Here is a 21692-nt window from a genome sequence, read left to right on the forward strand (position 1 = left end):
TCTATGAATTTTTATAAAAATAAAACTATTCAAGATTCTGGGGCACCTGGTTCAGTGGAGTAAGTGTCCAACTTTGGCTCAGATTATGATCTCACAATTCATAAGTTGGAGCCCTGCATTGGGCTCTCTGCTGTCAGCACAGGGCCCACTTTAGATCCTCTGTCCCCCTCTCACTCCACCTCTTTCCTGCTCATTCCCTCCCTCTCTCTCAAAACAAACTAAAACAAAAGAAAACAAAACACTATTCAATGTCCATTTTGTTGCCAGTGTAAACAATGGATATTATACTTCATTCTTGTTTCCTCTACACCCACACATCTATCAATTTAAAGGTAAAATGAATTGTTTATTATTTAGCTTCCAGATACAAGTGTTGCAAACATACACACACTGGAATACGAAGAGATAAGAAAAAATACACTCAGCACTACTGAAAATGATACCCATTTTTTAAATGTTTATTCATTTTGGAAAGAGAGACAGAGGAAGAGAGACAGAAAGATAGAGAGTGGGGGAGGGGCAGACAGAGATGGAGACACAGAGCTCAAAGCAAACTCCATGCTGTCAGCGCAGACCCAGACCCGGGCTTGAACTCACAAACTGTGAGATCATGACCTAAGCCAAAGCCGAAGTTGGATGCTTAACCAACTGAGCCACCCAGGCGCCCCAATACCCATTTTAATGCAAGCATCTCTAATACTCATGCTGAGAAACAATGTGCCCAATTGGCCTTTATTGTCCCCAGTTGCTTCCTCTGTTCAAATCCTTCCCGAACTCTGAAGCAGCCATGACTTGTTTCCCTGGGGGCTTTTATAGTGTTCAGCACGAGAGCTTATCTTGAGGGTGTCAAGTTGTGTTAAGTCTGAACTAAGCACCAGAGCCCAAGTAACAGAGATGTCCATATGTTCGGAAATAAATTTACTGCTTTTTAAAAATTTTATTATTATTTTTTTAATGTTTATTTATTTTTGAGAGACAGAGCACAAGTGGGGAAGGAGCAGAGAGAGAGGGAGACACAGAATCCGAAGCAGGTTCCAGGCTCTGAGCTGTCAGCACAGAGCCTGACGAGGGGCTTCAACTCATGAACCGAGAGATTATGACCTGAGCCGAAGTTGTTGCTTATGCTTAACTGACTGAGCCACCCAGGCGCCCCATAAATTTACTGCTTTTATGTGCGTTTTTGTGAAATGTAGGGCTTTTAAAAGTGCGTGACTGAGAAGAAGCACTTCTTGCCGGGGTCTAAGGGCACTACTGTTCACATAGCTCTGAGATGGGCACTGGCAGTCCAGCTCTGGGAATTCTCAAAAAAGAGGCCCCTTTCATATGCCAGGGCCCTTGTCTACCATAGAGGTTTAATTTCAATGTGGCATGAAAGAAAGATCGAGTGTTTACTGAACATATGAGACGTTTGCCTCATAAAGTGTTTGAGAGAGTGTGATCAGACAGGACGTATCTAACTCAGATAGCGTCATGATACTGTAGGAGGGTGATAATCGTGGGTGCCTATGGGTTGCCCAAAGCACCAGTGTTTCAAAGTGTGCTGTATGTCCACGCAGATTCAGTTTCTTGACTTCCTCAGCTCTGATCTTCTCCACTCCTCTTTAGTCTCCCTTTCCCATGACAAGGACCACACCTGGACACCTTGTCAACACATGAACTTGCCGCTCCTCTGATAGGTTACCTTCCAACATCCCAACCACAACTTCCTTCTCCAGCTCCCCTTGCCAATTCCCCTGTCCCATGATCACACCGATCTGGCAAAAGCCAAGCCTGGAAGAATCCAACTCTCCAATTTCTATATGCTACTGGAGGACATTACTCAACCTGGCAGGACCACCAGATCATCAATTGCTGGTCATCAGTGCCAGCTGACTTTAGTGCTACCTGATCACTTGTTCCCCCACAGTAAAGGATGGATCCATGGAAGCTTAGACAACTTGTGGGACCACCTTTAAGAAGAGAATACAAAATTACAGACACAAAATTTGGTACAAAAATGGATGCTGATTTAGAATGAGAAAAAAAGGGAAAAAACCCCCAACAAACCCAAACCATGAGCCATGGGAATTTAAGGTCCTCTGAGATCTCTTTAGGCAATTTACTAGCAATACTCGCATAAAAATGCTAACAGAAACCTGTCCCTCTACCCCCTAGCCCACAATACAACTCTCAGTGACTCCTTTACTCACAGAGGCCCACATAAGCTTCAAAAACGTCACAGTATACTGCCTCTGAGCTCACAACACACACATAGTTCATGTCTTCTCTAACTTCTCAAGTTACTCAACCCACCAGCAAACCTGAGCTCTTAACAGGTGATTTTTCCTCTGACTTCATAGAGAACATGGAAGCCATTAGTCATAAACTCCCTCCTTCTGCTACCAAACCAGCAAACTTATCTGTATCCCACTCATATTTTTTTCCTTTCCACCTTCTACAGCAGAAGAGGTGTCTCTCCATCCATTTAAAAATCTTCATATTGTGATTTTTAAAAAATTTTATTTGAGAGCAAAGAGAGCATTCGAGCGAGCAGAGGAGGAGCAGAGAGAGAGAGGGAGGGAGGGAGGGAGGGAGAGAGAGAGACTCTTAAGCAGGCTCCACGCTCAGCATGGTGCCCGATGTGGGGTTTGATCTCATGACCCTGGGATCATGACCTGAGCTAAAATCAGACTCAATCAACTGAGCCACCCAGGCGACCTGTGAATTTTTCTTAACAGTTGTCTCCTAGTTTATCAAAGATAGAGTTTCTGTTTGGAAGTATGTTTGTTTAGTTTGTTTCTCCTTGGCTCTTTGGAGGTGGTTTTCAAGAGTAAAAAGAGCCATGTGGAAACTGGAAGTCAACACTTACTTCCTTGACTTCTATAACCTCCATTCTCCTGGTTTTCCTCCTCCCTCTGGGATCTCTTGCCCAGTTGCTCCTCCTTTGTCTGCCTCTTAGATCATAGATTTCCTTAGGCCACCATCAGATCTTTCGTTTATTTATATATATTTTTAATGTTTATTTACTTGTTTTTGAGGTATTTGAGGTATTTATTTTTGAGGTAAGTATCTAAATGTTTGAATGAGGAGGGTGAATAGTCAATACAGAGAAACCCTGAGGTTGCTAACCCCGGCAGCATGCATAACGGTAATAACAGTAATACCAATATTCATCAAAGGAGGAAGATCAGGTTTGTAGGTGGAATAGAATGTGTTCCATTTTGGACTTGATATTTTTAGTTACAGGTTAGCCACGTGGGTGACTTCAAGAAGCAATCAAAAGGCAGGTGTGATGTGGAAAGGAGTTAAGAGGGACAAATTTGGTTTAGAACTCAGCCAACCAAGATGACTGCTGAAGTTATGGGATGGTATGGGAGAGTATTAAATGTCAAGAGAGAATGGATAGAACTTTGAAGAATTTTAGCCTTTAAGTGGCATGAAGAGGAAGTATAGCCCGAGAAGCAAGTAATTTGTAGAGGAAATGGCACTTAAAATGAGCCTGAAGAAAGGGTTTTGATAATGGCAGACCAGAGACTGGTAGGTGGTGAAAGAAATAACAACATGAAGAAATGGAACAGGAAAGGATTCCACCGGAGAAGCCTTTTGGTAATCACATGTGGAATGAATTTGTTGTAAAAGAACTGGAAGTTTTAATGGGTCAGTCAACATTATTACTGTAGAAGAGAGGATGATGACCAAGAAAAGGCCATAACCTTTGGGTTATGTGACTATTGATATTTGGTTGCTTGGGTATGAAGAGAGTCTAATAGCATTTGACCTGCTTTGTTTAAGCTCCAGCCAAAGATATCTGGTAACTCTGGAGTGTCTCAGGTTTCTAAACATAGTCCGTGGTCCCATATCCTAGATTTAGATTGGGTGTTCTAATTATCTGTGTTGTGACACATCTTGTGCCATGTCCATAACAGATAATTTTCAGGTCCACTTTCATCAGTTTTTATTTGTTGTGTTTGTTTCTGAAGTTGCTGTTGTTGTTCTTCTTTAAAGAGAAATTCGAGGAGATAAGTTTCTGGAGAAAGGAGATAACGGCAGCAACGTTAAAGTCCATGGCTCAAGCATTATACTGCAAACACACGCTCTAAGAGGATGGCAAGAAAACAAGCTAAATTTGAGTTCTACTTTCTGCAAAGACCCTATGCTTGGTTTTGAAGATTCATAATTTGGTTGACATTAAAAAGATACACACAATTTGAAAAATGACGAATAGCTTTAAAAAACTTTTCAGAGTACCAAATTTTTCATTTACCAGACTGGCAAAGAGCTACAAAGTTTGGGATCTACTGAGACAAGGGTGTGAGAAAGCAGGCTCTGTCCTATATACTGCTGGTGGGAGAGTTTAATTGGTATGATCTCTTTGGAAGACAGCTGGCAATATCTGCCAAATGCACATATCCTCTGACCTAGGCTATTCTTTTTCTTTTTTATATATTTTAAAATGTTTATTTATTTTTGAGAGAGAGAGAGAGAGAGAGAGAGAGAGAGAGACAGAGCGTGAGTGGGAGAGGGGCAGAGAGACAAGGAGACACAGAATCAGAAACAGGCTCCAGGCTCTGAGCTGTCAGTACAGAGCCCAACGTGGGGCTCAAACTCAAAAGCCATGAGATCATGACCTAAGCTGAGGTCAGATGCTTAAGTGACTGAGCCACCCAGGCACCCCTGACCCAGGGTATTCTGGACGAGATAATTCACTGCAGCATAATTTGTGGTGGTGAAATATGGCAATGACCTAAAATACCCAACAGACAATGGTTAAATAATTATGGCATATCTTTATATGGCCATGGAATACTTTAGTCATTGCTGTTTGTTTATGCAATAAAATAGCTCTGGAACTACACATTAGAAACTGGTAACAATGATGGCCTCTGGGAAGGCACTGGGCTGAGGGGCCAGGAATGGGAGGGACTTTTCACTTACCATTTACACCTGATGAATGTATAACCTATTTCTACCTACAAACCCAACTGAAGAAAAAAAGTTTTCTGGTGGTAGAGAGTACACTCACAGTTTTGAACACATTGGAAACTTGAGATGAATTCTAACCAAAGAGTCATTAGTTATGATGGGAATCATTTTGAGAAAGTTCAAGAATTGAAGGCCATCTGAGCTTCCCCACCCACGTTTTCTTTTCACACAGAACACAAAGCAAAAAGGAAGGGAAGGGTAAGAGCGAGACATCACAAAACAGTCATGAAGGCAAGAAACTGGTAGGACAGACACTTTATTGTGGCTTGCTTGTAGTAAAACATTCAACCCTTCAACATGTACTTTTTTTTCCCTGGAGACCACAGCGTGATGCTCAAAGGCCTTTAGCGTCATCTTATGTCAGTCTAGTCAATGGTTACCTATTTTACAGTTCAACTAATTAGAGGAAAAAGTCAGAAAAATCTGGTTTTAACATCCCAAATTAAGGGCTGCAAGATTTGCAACCCATTCATATAAAGTGCTTATGTTCAGTGCAAAGAGGGCAGACTTAGAAGGACAAGCGGATGCCAGGGAATGATGTTTCCTGGAAGACAGATGCATTGTATGACTCGAAGAAGGAAAAGCCACTTGACTTGTTAAACCTCCCCCAAAAGAGATCTAATATTTTCTTTGAAGCTTCTCTTCTCTACAGGACCAAAACTTTGAATCTGACAGATGCCCATGATGGTTATTTTTTTACTACCAAAAAACCTGGTTCAGAAAGAAATCCACAGGGTCTAAGCACCAGAGATACTGACTTTGGCTTCCAGTTCCTGTTTGTTTCAGCAGCAGATGTGAGATCAACAGACTGAGCTCTGGCTGGTGGGAGGCTGAGAGCTGCAGCTTTTTCTTAGGGCCCTCACTTGCAAATCCAAGTCATTGAGTACAAGAGACCCTTTTAAAATCATGTCTGGGGGTGCCTGGGTGGCTCAGTTGGTTGAGTGTCCGACTTCGGCTCAGGTTATGATCTCACGGTCTGAAAGCTCGAGCCCCGGGTTGGGCTCTGTGCTGACAGCTCAGAGCCTGGAGCCTGCTTCGGATTCTCTGTCTTCCTCTCTCTCTGCCCCTCCCCACTCATGCGTGTGTGTGTGTGTGTGTGTGTGTGTGTGTGTGTGTGTGCGCGCGCGCGCGCGCGCGCTCTCTCTCTCTCTCTCTCTCCCTCTCTCTCTCTCTCTCAAAAATAAAATAAAACATTAAAAAAAATCATATCTGGTGTGGGAACACAAGCCAGTGCATATTAAAGGAGTACTTCACCTGGTTTTCCATCAACTGGACAGGACCATTTCATTATCCCCTTGTTCTGACTCTTGTCTGCAGGCCCAAACCCTGATTCCCTCTGTGAAGACAGAGAAGTGTACTGCCTTCTCAATGACCCTAGGCCTCTGTGTATTCACCCTGTGGTCCTGATGAGACTGTAGAGAAGCAGGACAGAAGAGGAAGTGGATTCCTGACCATTTTAAGGAGCACAAACAGGCTGTTAACTCAAACAGGTAGTCTAGCCATTTTAGGGCTAGGATCTTGGCTACCATTTCTCTTCCCAGACTCTCTAAGAGGGAGCCACATTCTCTCTTTCCTGCAGGGATATTCACAAAAGCCAGCTCTGTGCTTGTAAGCAAGCCCCCTGCATTCTTTTTGGAGAGGTTCCCCTTTATTTCCCCACAGCATGAATGCAATGGTGCCCCTCTGCTGGTGAGTGGGGCTCTGGCCCCCTCACTGTCTGCACCCACAGCTTTCAGACGCCAGCACCTGAGGACGCTTCTGTTCAGACTACCTTCCAGAGACTCATGGTTACTCCTTGTGCTTGTGAGAGGGCACACTCGGAAGTTTTATTCCACAGGTAGCACTTGCCCCTCGCCATCTCTGAATTTTGGGGAGAGAAGGAAGAAAAGAGGCAATCCTTTTGGTGCTGCTCTATAATTCTCTGTAAAACCCTTCTAGTTCTGAGGAGCCATTGAGCATCTCCACACGGAAGGAACTGTGTACAAAGAGGATGACCCGGGTTAAGAACCAAAACGCAGGGAAGGTGTGCAGACTGGCAGAAGTCTAAAGTAAAGTGCCTCTTTTTGGTGGGGGAGAGTTTTGTTTGTTCAGAAATGCTTAGGCGTAAACATGAGTGCACAGAAGTGTGCACACACACTTACTCACGCTGAGGTAGAAAGAACTGGCCATCTCCGGATGAACACGTAGATCCCACAGTTTGACAGAAACATGGCACTTGCGTGGCGTGAAAGGTCCTATCCTTGCCCAAGGTGGCAAGTAGGGTCCGATCCAGCTCTTTCCGACCTGGGGCAGAGCCGGGGAAGTCCCACTGCACAGGAGGGGAGAGGTAGAGATCATCTCCATCTCTCCTATTCTATAGTAGTCAGGCCTCGCTGCACACGGTCACTTTCTGGAGCCTGAGCTGTGGGTGCTCCGGGTGTGGCTCGTCAGAAGCCACTGGGTGCAGATGTCTTGCACTACTGCATCCCCACTGCTCCTGGCAGCCTGCTGCACCTGCTGGACAAGGGCTGCAGCCCGTGAGTGTTCTTGCTTCACAGCAACCAAGTAGGCAGAACGCAGTTTGCAACATGTCAGGTAGGCCTGAACCTGGCAATTGGGCATAAGAGACAGCCAAGAGGAAACCATCACCAATGCTGAAGCGACACACACACAGCTGTGTCAGAGAGCTTGGCAGACGAGAGCACTTCTCACCTACCAAATTAAAAATTGGGTTCTTGTCTTTCATTACATCGTAGCAACTCTTCAAATATTCCGGATGTTAACCTATTACACTGTTATTTTATAATTATTACAAGTAACCTAAAAATTTCAAAAAGAAGAAAAGCAGGCAGGCAGGCAGAATCTGGTCTCTGTCTCTTCCTTCTGAGGCCCTCCTCCTCACTATCCTGGGCTCTCCAGCTTCCTGCTAGCTTCAGGGTCAGCACTGGGTCAGCACTGTCATTGACAAGTTATGATTTGATAATTGTTTGGGTGATTATCTGATGTCTGTTTCCTTGACTAGATTGTAAGCCCCAGGAATAGTGTCTGCTTTTTCTACTTCTTGTACTCCTGGTGCCTAGCACATGGCCTGGCATTGGCAGGTGTTCAATAAACATGCATTAAGTGAATGATTGAATGAATGAATGAATGAGCCATCATATCTCTCTCTTACGATGGGCACAAAGATTCTTCCTTCACTATTTTTTGGTTTCAACCTGCTGAATTTAAAATCTTGTAATAGGAAGTTCAGGGATGAACACGTATACACACACACACACACACACACACACACACACACACACACACACAGTTAGAAAAGGGCTAACTAAGGGATAATCTCACACTGACTTGACTTTTGCTGTTTGGATCAGAAGCGTCTCAATTTCAGGTGTGAGGGGTGGTCTCTCCTGCACTCTGGAGACCTTCCATCTCACAAATCCCCAGCTTAATGGAGACTAGAGCCCACACCTTCCCGGGCCCCGAGCTCACCAGCACATCCCTGGTTTGCCAGTGTGCTACACCAGCCAATAGCAAGGCCCTAATGAGTTGCCTCAGCTTTTACTAACAGCTGACTTTTTGCTGTGACAGTCCCTCTTAGTGGTTGGAGGGGACTCTTCTCTCTTCATATTTCATCTTCCATCTTTTTTGTCTTGGTCACTGAAGTCTTTCTATCTTTCCATCTGAAGCTCAGCTACAGATAATTTGCTAAAGCTAGAAGATGTCCAATATTCTCTAGGATCATAAGTGATCATGATCAAGTCCTGCTGTTTGGGTATCTACCTGCTACTCCATGATGTTCACTCTCACCCAGGCCTTTGGCTCTACTTAGCACCTATGTATGTTAAACACAGTATCATACGTTGTCAGGCAACATTCATACCTATAGGAAGAGGGCATTTTTGCCAGACAGTCTGGAATAGGAACTGAATAAGGCTGGTTTTTGGCAAGACCTTGGCCTAAGATCACTTAAGTGCATTAGAATAAGTGCTAAGAAAAAAAAAAAAAACCCTGAAAAAGAACAACTGCTTAGATTTTAATGCATGTCTTTCCCAGGGCAAAGCCTCTGTCCTGCTGAGGGGGAGGCTCACTGAAGGCTTGGAAAAGGTCTGCAGTCTGGGGATCAGGGAACCGGGGTATCTGGCCTGGCTGCTGGATTCTCATTATGATTCTGAAACAATAATTCTCACAATTCAGAATATCAGAATCCTATCCAATATGAGGTCATCTGGATGTTGCATGCATAAATGAAGAAATGCTAAGAACATAGTCTTCCTAATCCCTCAGCTGAAGAAGGCCTGGTAAATTCAGTACAGGGACTAGCAAAACTGCCATGGGAAGCAGTTCTGTGGTTGTATAAGAAGCCATGTGCCTGAGGGGTGCATGGGTGGCTCAGTCGGTTGGACATTCAGCTGAGGTCTCATGACTAGTGAGTTTGAGCCATGTGTTTTAGTCTGCTTAGGATTCTGTGTCTCTGTCTCTGCCCCTCCCCCACTCATACTTTGTCTCTCTCTCTCTCTCTCTCTGAAAAATAAACATTTAAAAAAATTAAAGGAAAAAAAGAGCCATGTGCCTGACATTAGTTTTCTTCACAAGGGACTCAGCTGCCAGATCTTCCCACTGCTAGTGGCCAGGGCAGTCTGGCTTGGTTTTCCTAGGCCTCTCCTGGCCTGTGGGACTTCCTCTGGATGGCAGACAGATTAGATTAGCCTGTAGTTAGGCACAAATAAGAGTAGTTGGGAACACTTCTATGCTGGTTGGCACTCCTTGCAAAAGCACTGATTTCCTACTCAACAGGGAAGAGATCACTGACCTCAGGGAAATGGCCTGTTCTGGAGAAGGAGATACTAATGGATATCTGTTGGTCAAGGGTTGGGTGGGGTGTCCTTCTTACTGTACAGGGTACCCTTTTCCCTCCAGGATAAATAAATGTCTGCCCACTTTGAGAACCTCATTCAGTCAACCTGAAGACTGATATGAAGGATTTCCTAGGACTCTCTCAGAAAAGCTCTGCATATAAAATGGAGATTCAACAGTAGCCTAGGACATGTTTGTCTTGGGGATAAAGAAATGGGAAGGAAAGGCTCACAGAGTCAATGTGTGTTCTCCCTCAGTTTTCTCCCTTCTGCACCTCCATCTGGGCCCCAGCTCCATCTCTGGATAACAAAGAAGCTGAGGTACAGGTTTTGTGGGGAGCAAGGGACAAAGGTGAAAAGGTGCTATTCAGGAACAACACCAGGTTTAGAGAAAATTCTGCTCACCTTGTTGTCATCACTGTGTATTGCCTGGATCAGGACCTCCAGCTCCTGTGCAGAACAGAAATAGCAGTTGTGAGAGGAAGAAGAGTCCCCAGCATGGGAGCTGAGGCCCAATTCAGTCTTAGCCTGGTCATTCTGACTCTTGTTAAACTCTACTACTTCTTCTTCTTTTTTTTTTTTTTGAAGATTTCATTTTGTAAGTAATCTCTACACCCAATGTAAGGCTTGAACTTCTTACATCCTCAAGATCAAGAGTCGTGTGCTCCACTGGCTGAGGCAGCCAGGCATCCCTTAAACTCAACTTCTGCTATTAGGGCACCAAAGGAAAGCTAGGGATAACACTAAGCTGGGGAATTTGAGGAGAAAGAACAGCTCCCAAAAGGCCTGTTATTGGCCTTCATGAATGGATGTGGCTTTGTTAACTCCACAAAGAAGCCAGAGGGGGGCAATTTCATAGGCAACATGCTTCAAAGGCCATCTACAGACTCACCCTGACCTCCTCTACAATCACAGGGAGAAGCTCAAATTGGTCGTCCACAGACATTTCCAAGTGTTGCAAATATTAGACAATAGATATTGAGGGACACCTTCCAGGTATAGAGATTATCAAGAATTTTCTTTTCAGGGAAAGGCTGATTAGGGTGAGGCCACTATTCCAGGGAAGGGCTGATTAGGGTGAGGCCATTACAGAGGAGTCAGAAACATGAAGGGATCTTACAGAGTTTCAGTACATTATCAGTACATTACGGGGAACAGAAAAATAAAGAAAGGGATATGAAGACACTGAAACAGATAGAGGGGCAAAGAGGTATAGAAGCGAGCGCACCTGGGGTGGAATTCTCTTGAATGCTTCCAAGCAGTTGAGGAGGATGGTGTCCCCATCACTTTTGGCCGCCATGCCTGACTCACTGACACACTTGAGCAGCTGTTGGATTTCACTGTATTTCTCCCTCTCCACCAGCTGCCGGGCAGCTCTGCAGTAGGTCGCTGCAGCATCCAGCTGGAAGTCCTAGAATAGAACACGGAATGATGGCCTTAGGGTAGCAGAGGACATCAGCAAGGGGAAGGAAGGCAATATTTAAAAAGCTCCCACTATGCTTGGTGTAGAAAGCCATACTGATCGTAGTCATGACAAAAAAAAAAAAAAAAAACCACGTAACAAACAAACAAACAAAAACAAGCAAAAAGTTCCTCTTTGGAATTAGGCAGACATTTAGAAACAACTATAAAAATCATAACCTTGATATCTAAAATAGTATATTTAACTTGCTGCCTGCCACTTTCTAAAAACATTCTAATCCAATTTCCCAGTTCGTTCTTTCTCTAATGAGCCACCTTTCTCTTAGGAAAGGGATGTTGGATGGGGCGCCTGGGTGGCACAGTCGGTTAAGCATCCGACTTCAGCCAGGTCACGATCTCGCGGTCCGGGAGTTCGAGCCCCGCGTCAGGCTCTGGGCTGATGGCTCAGAGCCTGGAGCCTGTTTCCGATTCTGTGTCTCCCTCTCTCTCTGCCCCTCCCCCGTTCATGCTCTGTCTCTGTCCCAAAAATAAATAAACGTTGAAAAAAAAAATTTTTAAAGGAAAGGGATGTTGGGGGTTAGTATTTGCTGCCGTGGACACTTGGTGCTCTATTGAGAGATGCCTCAGTGTTTGGAAACAGACCAGTTCACCAAAGGACTGATTTGCTGGAAACTACCAGATAAACCCTTTAAGTCAGGTCGTGGTCTAGGACAATCCTCACCCGAGTCTGGGAGGAGCTGCAGCCCTGCCTGCCCGCCAGGGGTAGCTGCGTGTGCAGAGACTTTTCCAACACTGAAATATGTGGAAAAGAAAGGAACCGGTCCGATCGTTCACGAAGCCACTGATCCTTGAGACACACAGTGTGCTCTTTCCACTCCAGAGAGTGACGGTCCTTAGAGTGTCTGCATGGAACCGTGTGGTGGGGGTGGTCTGTAGAAACTCTGCCCCTGTGGTTTCAGTGCCTGCCCCAGACTCTCTCGAGCGCCGCAGCTGCACCTGTGTCTTCTCACCACAAACAACAGGAAAGGTACTCCTTGAGCCAGCACCTGGGCAGATGGAGTGTGGAGGGGCAGTCCTTGCTGTCTGCGGCTCTTCCTGTTGCACGGGACCATCTCCCCCCACCTGCCACATCCTTCAGCCATGCTCCCTTCAGAGCACAAGCTGGGGCTGTGCAGGGGAACAGCTGTGAGGAGCTGTTCTAGACCTGATAGCTTTTGATGAATCTGTCCTTGGTTACTTGGCTTTTGGCAATGTGTCCTAGAATCTTGAATGTGACTCTGCTCTGTGGTAACCACCTCGACTACATTCATGACGTATATGTAAATCTGCTTTATCTTGGGATAAAAGTTTTCTGAAGAACAATCTCTCATGGAACTGTGGTCAGGTGCTGACTGTTCTCAGAATAAGTCTTGAGTGATTCAAGACATACCTGCAGAACACGGAATGCAATTCCAAAACCATCTTCCACATTTTTCCCTCCTAGCATGACCTGAAAAGGAGAGGGAAATGTGTATAAAGAAGCAATAATTACTGGAGTAGCCCCTCTATCAAGAATAAGGGGCCTCATTTATTCAACAAATATTTGTTGAGACTCTACCAAGCACCAGGCACTAGGGATACAAGAGTAATCAAAATGGATTTGATCTCCAGCCTTCAGTGGCTCATGTCTTAGTGGGAAGGCAGTCATCAAACAAACAACTGAAATACAACTAGATGATGACAATTGTGATAAGCTTCTGAAAGAGAATAGTCTGTGAGAGGTCTGAAACATTCGTAGGTACCTTGCAGGCAACATCCATTTTCATGTGGTTATTTCCAAAGAGGGTTGGCAGAGGCAAGGTGGTGATTTGAGAGGTCCCAGCACTTTCACACCGATGTAAGAACCTGGTCACTTCCATCTGCAGCTGAAGTGTGTTCATGTGCCTATGGTGACAGGAGACACATAGTATAGCCTCAGGAGGGGCTTTAGGAGGGACTAGGGCCGGGTGACTGAGAAATCATGATAAGATGGCAATGGAAAAGGTGAAACAAATGATATGGAGAGAGAAGAAATCCAAAATACCCCCTGATCAGTTACAACAAGACAAGATAGGGTGGTCTGGTGCCCTGTACAGACTAACTGCTGCTCCGTGGAACTGGACAAAGTCAAGTCTCTGCATCAGTAAGTATTTAGGAAGCACCATGTGCCACTGATAACAACAGAGCTCAAGAGAGACACGAACCCTGCCCTCACAGACTTCATAGGCGAGAGGAGAGATGAATAATGAACAAACATACAAAGTATCTAGCGACTGGGCCTATGAAGGCAATGAAGGCAATGAAGGCAGGGTGCAGCATTTACTTTGGATGTTGTGTCGTAAGCAGAGGGAGTGTAATGGGTAAGCAAGTATAAAGACTGAGAGGAGGGAAGGGCTTGGTGTGCGAAGGAGCCCCCAGGAGGCCAGTGTGTCTGTCACTCAGCAAGGGAGAAGGGAGGAGTGTGTGAGGAAGATGGAGATGGGCCAGGCCAACACCTTGAGGACCTCCTCCGCCTGCCTACTGGAAGGCATTTGGCGTGTAGTCTCATCCCAGTACTTCCCTCACTCTCTTCTATGAGCTCCTCTGTAGGCTTTGCGTGCTTGTACTGCACACTGTCACTTAGGAATGATCCCCTTTAGATGAGTGGTTCTCTTTCAAGGGTTTAGGAATGGACAAGAGCGGCTTCATCGCCAACAGACACTCCTTTCTAGCCGTTCTGCCCACCCTAATTGTTCCCTGAGCCATGGTCTACCTGGACACATCAGCTGCAGTCATCTTCTTTTGGAAGAAGGTGGTTTTCTTCCTTCTGGTGCTGCGAGAGGTGTCTTGGAGGTAGATCTTCAGGTGGTCCTTGGCCTTAAGTAACCACGAGAGTTTCTCTCCCAGTTCTGTGTAAGTCTTTGCTTTGTGACTGAAGAACCGGATACAGGTCATGGCGGCCCGGACTTGGTCCTATAAGAGGGAAATGAATATTCAGATCAAGTGAGATCAGGGATATTGGAAGGTGGGGCTGTTAGGAAAATTCTGACTTGATTCCCATCCATAAAGCCTAGTCGCCAGCATGGGTTGAACAACTATTTTGTATCAGTTACTCCTAAGCCCAAGGGATTCTAAAGTGAACTGACTGGCTGAGCTCCTGGGAAGGATTTTATTCCACCACAGAAGAGATCTTCAAAAAGGATACTTTTGCTTTTCCATTCAGCTTGGCTTTGGTCTCACTTTGGCTTTGAATGGTTCAATTTCTCTGTGATTTAGTGTTTGCAACCCTGGGACAGATTGGGAGAACCTTGTTACCTCTCCCTTCATGCACCTTCTCTAAAAAACACTTATTTATTTATTATTCCTTATGAATTTTGCATTCATGCCTCATGCTTATTTCGAAATTGCCACAGACCTCTTTTTTAACCTTCACATTCCTTGAACTCTAAAGAATGCCATTACTGACAAGGTTACGATTTGTCTCTTTGGGATGAGAATGGAAATCCCAACACTATCCAACAATACTAGAGAGAAACATGGATTTGCTCTAGGGTTGGTCAAATAGTGAAGTCAGGGACCAGATGACAGTCTTGTTCCCTTGTCTTGCACAGTCTCTCCGTTGGCAGGTTGTCATCAACAGATGTAGAGGGCAGGAAGGGGCTATTACCTTCATAAACTGCTGTAGCTCATATAGAATGTGGTAGTAGTTCTTCTTCTGTAAATGTTGGCAGGCAGCTATCAAGTACTTTCCCCAGCTCTCTAAGGTTGGATCAATGGATTCTAACAAGTTCTCCAAAGTGTGTAGCTTCCCACTTTTATAACTTGGCTGGAAAATGCCTTCTATGAAGACTTCTGGAGGACTCTCCTGCAGCAGGGCAAGGCAAAAAGTCAAGTATTGAGCCTGGTTCTGGCACTCTCTGGGATCCACTCTGGATTTCCTTCCACTCACACACCTTCAGCTTCCTTCTACAGTGGTGCTTCTTAACATTTTACGAGTCACTGATTCCTTTGAGAACCCCACTCTGATGACTGCTCCCCTTCTCTCCTTTCCTGAACAGAAAGCTCCCTGACAAAGTCATCTACGCTCTCAGTCTCCAATTTCTCTCCTGTGATTGTCTCTTCAACCCGTTCTTATCAAGCTTTTGCACCCATCACCTCACTAAAACTGCCCCCAAGGTCACCAATGGTCTCTAAATTGTTAAATCTAAAATTCTGTGCCCTTGTTTTCCACCTGATCTATCAGGTGGATAGCTGATGGCTTTTGATATAGCTGATGGCTTCTTCCTCCTTTTATTTTTTTGGCCAGATTTTCTTTATTTGGCTTCTAGGACATTACCCTCTCCAGGTTTTGTTTCTACTTCTCTGGCTACTTCTTCTCAATCTCCTTTGCTGATTCCTCTTAATTTCCTCAGGGCTTAGGAGGAAGCTATTCTCTTTTCTTTCTATACTCACTCTTTTGGTGATTTCATACAGTCTCATGGCTTTAAAACTATTTGGTGATTGTGCCTAGATCCCTATTTCCATCCTGTTCATTCCTCCTGAACTCCAGAAGTGTATGTCTAAAATATCCAATTGCCTACTCAAAATGTCTTCTCAGGTATCTAGTAGACTTAATACATCTAGAACTTCACTCCTGGTTGTTTCTTCCAAATCTCTTCTGTAGTTTTCCCTTTCTCCGATGGCAGTTTTATTCTTCTAGATGTTCAGATTAAAATTCAGTCAGATCTTCTCTCCCCTCCCCAGTATAAAATTCACTAGCAAATTCTATTGAATCTACCATCAAAATACATACAGAATCTGCCTCTATCTGACCACCCTGGCCAAGGCATCATTATCACTTGCCTGGATTATTGAAATAGCTTCCTCCCTGGTCTATCACTTTCTGCTCCTGCCTCTTTTTTGTCTAATGCCAACCAATCAACCTGAATGGTTTTGTTAAAACATAAGTCACATCATGTTACTCCTCTGCTCAAAATCTTCCAGTGGTTTTCCTCACTCAGGACAAAGCCCAAACCCTCACAATGTCCACAAGGCCATATATGGTCCCTGTTTGACTGGGCCCTTGTTGCCTTTCTGACCTTATCTGCTCCTATGCCTTCCCCAGCTCACTCTGCTCGAGCCACCCTGGCCCTTGCATTTGCTACTCACTCCGCCTAGACTACGCTTTCTCCATAATCTGCACGGCTCACTCCCCACCTCCTTCGGGCCTTTACTGAGTGTCACCCTCCCTGGGCATCCTTTCTAAAACTGCCCCACCCATCCCTGCCCCTGCCCTGCTTTATTTTTCTTTTTACTCATCACCTATACTACAGATTTTATTTACCTTGTTTATTGTCCATCTCACTGCTATAATGTAAGTTTTATGAGGGCAGATATTTTTGTCTGTTTTTTTCCCACAATGCCCAGAATAGTCCTTGGCTATTTAATAAATATTTCTTGGATGAAAGAATAAAAGATAAACATTATGGATCAACTCCTCAGGAAAGTGCACACATATACTAATCCCTTCCCTTCTGAAGCTTATCTGTGGTTCAGAGACCCTGTGTCATAAATCCGCATTCTATAGTCATAGAAAAAAAAATCATCTGGGCATTTAGACTTTAAACTGTGAATAACTAATGGAGAGTAAAGAATGGCTATAAACTCACAGTAGTATAACCATGTCGGCCTTGCAGCACTGGGTACAAGCTGTTTAGAACTGGAAGAGTTCTAAGCTTTGAGGACATCCACGGTGGGTGAGAACTTCTTTTCTGATTCTGGCTGTTCCTAACTGAGAAACCCAGACCTAATTTAAAAGTTTTAGGACGGACTTTAAAAAGCAGGGGGATCAGCTGCATAGGAATGGGAATTTCGCAGAAGAGCAATACCTTAAGAGCTTCTATTTAATCTATTCATCTACTCATTCATTCATAACTGGCACTAGGCCAGGCATCTGAAGACACAGAGAGGTAAAACCTAAGCTTCCATGATCCAGAAGGGATGACACAGTTGTAAAGAAGCAGCTGCAATGCGGTGGGATCAACACAGTAACAGAGCTGTACTCTAGATACAGTGGTGGTGTGTAGGAAGTGGGGACTGACGTTGCTTGTGTGTTCTATGGAGGCTCAACAGAGAGGGTCTGATAGGATAAACAGGAGTTTTCCAAGAAAACAAAGAGGGGCAGGGTATTCTAGGTAGGGGGTACAGCACATGCAGATTCACGGAGGTAAGAAAGTGTAAGGTAAATAATTTCATAAGCCTGGAATGTAGGGCATATCTAGAACTTGTGAAAACAAACTGGAGAAATCAGGGGGCCTGATCTGGGTGGGTCCTGTATGCATGCCAAGGAATTTGGACTTCATCTTATGGCCACAGGGATCTTCTGAGGGCCTTTCAGAGAGGCGAATAACATGAACTATGAATAACATAAATAGCATGTATTCCGATTTAGAAAGCTCACTCTTGGGCAGTGCGGCAGGTAAAGGGGTGAAAAGGGCAGGGAACGAGACCAGCAACAGAACACCTTCCAGCTCTAGCCAGTCAGCTGTAGTTTTCACAATGTGTTTTTCTGTTGTTCCCTATCTGCTTGAGAATTAAGATATTTTGGTTCAAGGGTAAATATGATTATAGGAGATAAAAAGAAGGCTCTTTCCTAGCTCTGACAAATGTAAAGCAGGGTAATGCTGTTGTCAGCTTATACCAAGATAAGTAAGTAAGCAGATTAACTCTCTGAACTAGTCAACAGTTAGAAGAAACAGAACTGGTTCATTTCCACTCTCAATTTGTGTTTAGGAAAAGTAGCTTTATCTCAAAACTCATTTGGAAACTGAGGAAAAGGAAAAATTTAGCAATTAAACCCTAAATAAAATAATTCTTAATTTATTCCTGAAACCTGGTTAGTAGCTAAGAAATAGTAGCTAAGGCAGTAGTGAAAACATTTCCCTTTCACTGTCCTGTAGGGGTATGGTCACCATGACTGTGAACAGTAGACTTCACCTGGAGCAACCCTAGAAGATGTGTCCATTTGTAAACTTTCTCTGGCTGCCATTTTGAATTAGGGTGGCAGATTGAAACTGAAGTATTGAACTCCTATATTTTCCTATGAAATTTGGTCCAAATCAGCCAAGTCCTCCGAAAATATTCTTGGAACATTCTTGTAAAAAAGTGAATACCAAAGGGTCAGGGGAAACAGAGTTCTCTGACTTTGCCTAACAATGGCTCCAAAGAAATAATGCACTTCGGTGGTGCCCTCACCTCTTGTGGGAGGAGGACAGAGGATGTCAGAGGGACAAAAGGAGAGCACACTCTCCTCCCATTAGATATTTGGGGCCCAAATATAGGATCATGGGTGTTTCCTGGCCCTTGTAACAACTCTGACTAGACCAGCAACTGAGTTAGCAGTGGGACATAGTCCCACGGCAGGTGGGAGGTGTGTGGAAACAGAGAGGTAGACAAGTTTGCTCAAGGTCACACCACTTATATCAACTATCTCATTCTAGAGACCATGCTGTCAACTACTATTTGATTCTGCTGTATGTTTTGGGAGAAGGAATGAAATTTGTCATTGCCAATCACAGGGGTAATCCAGGATACAGGTTAAGACTTGCTGCACATGTATCAAATCATAATCTAAATGGATAGAACTTTCCATTTTTACCTGACTCTGCCAGAGATGATCTTATAGCTCAGCACTGGGTTAAGTTTCAGGTGGGTTATCACTCCCCTTAAAGCTGAGTGGGCCAACCCAGGTGGCCAGAGTGGGCAATGCTATTTGAGAGCTGGGTTTATGAGTCCCACCTTGTTGAGGAGGTGGAGTAACGCTTCCCGTAGGCAGCTGTGCCTCATGTAGAAGCTGATGATGGCCAGGTTGGTGCTATAGTTATGCAGGTAGAAGAGGCATTCTTGGTAGTAGGTGTTGTTCATGATTTTCCCTTCAGGAATCACCTCCAGAGAGAGGCTCTGGGTCCGAAGGGTAGTTTCCAGTTCTTTCAAGGTAGCAAAATAATCATCATCTTGCTGACAGGAAAGGAGAATGCAAAAGAAAAATAAAACTCAGTAAATTCTCAGCAGCCTCTGAAAATATTGCTTTCAAAGAGTATTTAGTAATGTGGAAACAACCTTACAATACAGTTTTACAATTCTCCATCATACTATAACACTGTGTTTATAACACCAATTTCATTCAAAAACATAACACAGAAAATTCACCAAAATCTAGATATTACTTAAGTCTGGGTAGGGGATTATGTATAATTTTTATCATTTAAAAAATACTTTATTGTAGTTTGCTTTTTTTTAAATGGACTTTGTATTACTTATCTAACCATATAGAGTTACTTACCTAATTATGTAAAATGGAAAGAATAAAATCTAAATCTGGCAGCTCTGAGCTGGGACTGCCACTATAAGCTGAGTGGACACTGATTCTTTCCCCAGGTCATTACTGCTCCTGAGCTTTCCTCCCTGAACCGACTCTCCATCTGCTGTCTTCTTACCAAGGACAGGAGTGGCCTCACTGTGGACTCCAGGTACTCAACCACATCTTGTACCAGTCTTGAGCCATGACTCAGCTGATTGAGGTCAAAAGGGGGCTTCAAACAGCGACTGAACTTCTCCCGTGCAGCAGTGAGGTTCCCGGCTTTGAGGCAGGCCATGCCCCAAGCATGCCACGCTCCAGTGGGATCAAGGCCAGTCTTTGTGGAGATCTGGAGGAAAAACTGCTCCTTTTAGTGAGAGGCACCTAAATCCAGTGAAAGTCCCAAAGACCAATTCTTTCCCATTGTTGCCAATCATCTTCCTTCCCCATCATCCCACCTGCCATTACTCCCAACTGGCAAACTTGTCATGCTCTAGATACTTCCCTATGGCCAAGGACAACTGAGAGATGACAATACCTGTTTGCAAGGCCAGGCAAAGGCAAGTCATTACAATTGGGTAGAGGTAAGTTTTGTCTTGGCCTCACCTCAACACCCAGTTGGTAGTACTCAGCTTCCAAAAGCTGGTTCCTTAGCCTGGTTACTGCAGCCGGCTGCAAGATCTGATCCAGAGATGGCACGTGGCGATATGAAGCAGCAACTAAGATATTCAGCACATCTACCTTGCTGATGTAGCTACAGGGAGGAAAGAGGCAAGGCAATGAGGCTCTACCGAGTCTTACTAAGAATAGTTGCTGCTTTAATGTTTTCTATTTCAATTCCAGTGCGAAATGTGGTAATGAGAATTGAGAGGTACACAGACACTATGAGAGAAGGCTCTGGAGTCAGACTCTCTGAATCTCAACTCTATCACTTAGCAGCTCTATGACCTTGGGCAAGTCAGTTAACTCTTCTCTACCTCAGTTTACTCATTTGTAAAATGGATATAAGATAATTTTAAGAATAGAATGAAATAGCCCAAGTAAAAGGGCTTAGCATTGAGTCTAGAATTTTGAAGGTAATCATTAAATACCAGATATTAATACTCAGAGTAGGGATGTTTACAACTAGGAGATTCATAAATTGCCCACTTGCTTTTTGGTTCTTTAGAACTGCGTGCTAGGGAGAAAGCACAGAGACTATCAATGGCCTGGCCTGTATTTCTGGTCAGTACAGAAGCCACGTCACTACTTTCCTTGGAGATGCTGCTGGGAAAGGGCAACCTGGTCCTTCATTTGGATTCTAATCTCTTGGACTTGACATCTTCTTCCCATGCTTAGGATGACCCCGTGCTACAGCCCATTAGCACTGCCATCTTTGATCTTACTCCTGATACCTGGTGATTGTAAAAACCTTATGGTGACAGAGAGCCCAGAGAACTGGGTCATTTTGTACAGTGCTCCTGAAACAGTCCTACACTCCAAGTTCTTGAATATAATTGTATATATTAAGCAATATATATTACACTATATATATATGTGTGTATATATATATATATATATATATTATGTAACATATGTTATATACAATTATATGTAATTGTTTAGAAGTCTAGAAAAAAGTTCCATGGATCCTTACTTGTCCATCAATTTCCCTGGAAAGGGATTCAGGACATCATTCATTCTCAACTTAGTGGGAATGGGGTAAGGGAGAGTACATGGTGTAAAAACAAAATTGGTATCATAATGTATTGTACATTTGTCATAACAGGTAAGGGGCGCCTGGATGGCTCAGTCGGTTAAGCCTCCGACTTCAGCTCAGGTCATAATCTTATAGTTCATGAGTTCGAGCCCCGTGTCGGACTCTGTGCTGACAGTGTGGATCCTACAGCCTGCTTCTGATTCTGTGTTTCCCTCTCTCTCTGCCCCTCCCCTCCTCATGCTCTGTCTCTATCTCTCAAAAATGAATAAACTTAAAAACAAAATTAAAAAAATGTGTAAAAAAAATTAAAAAAACAAACGTGTAGTAACAGGTAATGTGAGTTTTGTTTTTAAACATTTATTTATTTATTTATTTAAATGTCTCTCAGAAGGAGGTAAGAGTTAAAAACAGTGGAAAAATACTGTGCAAACCAGGAGTTCTAAAT

At 44.0% G+C, this 21692-nt stretch overlaps 1 protein-coding gene across 6 annotated transcripts in view; it reads right to left on the reverse strand.

The window, feature by feature from the left end:
- Positions 1–21692, reverse strand: part of ZFYVE26 (zinc finger FYVE-type containing 26) — an 84450-nt gene that overhangs the window by 9381 nt on the left and 53377 nt on the right. The window contains exons 33-43 of one of the 6 annotated variants that reach the window (XR_007152914.1): positions 20155–20302; positions 19688–19897; positions 18990–19208; positions 14881–15078; positions 13987–14186; positions 12998–13139; positions 12646–12705; positions 11023–11205; positions 10200–10244; positions 7104–7548; positions 2577–4006 (exon numbers count right to left, since the gene is read on the reverse strand). Coding sequence is in view for 2 of the 6 variants with exons in the window: in XM_047862329.1 (XP_047718285.1) it covers positions 7345–7548; positions 10200–10244; positions 11023–11205; positions 12646–12705; positions 12998–13139; positions 13987–14186; positions 14881–15078; positions 18990–19208; positions 19688–19897; positions 20155–20302 (1609 nt within the window). In the remaining 4 variants the exon portion in view is untranslated. Of the gene's footprint in view, positions 1–2576; positions 4007–6063; positions 7549–10199; positions 10245–11022; positions 11206–12645; positions 12706–12997; positions 13140–13986; positions 14187–14880; positions 15079–18989; positions 19209–19687; positions 19898–20154; positions 20303–21692 lie in introns of those variants that run through there. The other 5 variants (XR_007152913.1, XR_007152915.1, XM_047862329.1 and 2 more) reach the window with 5 other exon arrangements.

This window comes from Prionailurus viverrinus, chromosome B3 (genome assembly GCF_022837055.1).
Source record: "Prionailurus viverrinus isolate Anna chromosome B3, UM_Priviv_1.0, whole genome shotgun sequence".
Taxonomy (NCBI): domain Eukaryota; kingdom Metazoa; phylum Chordata; class Mammalia; order Carnivora; family Felidae; genus Prionailurus; species Prionailurus viverrinus.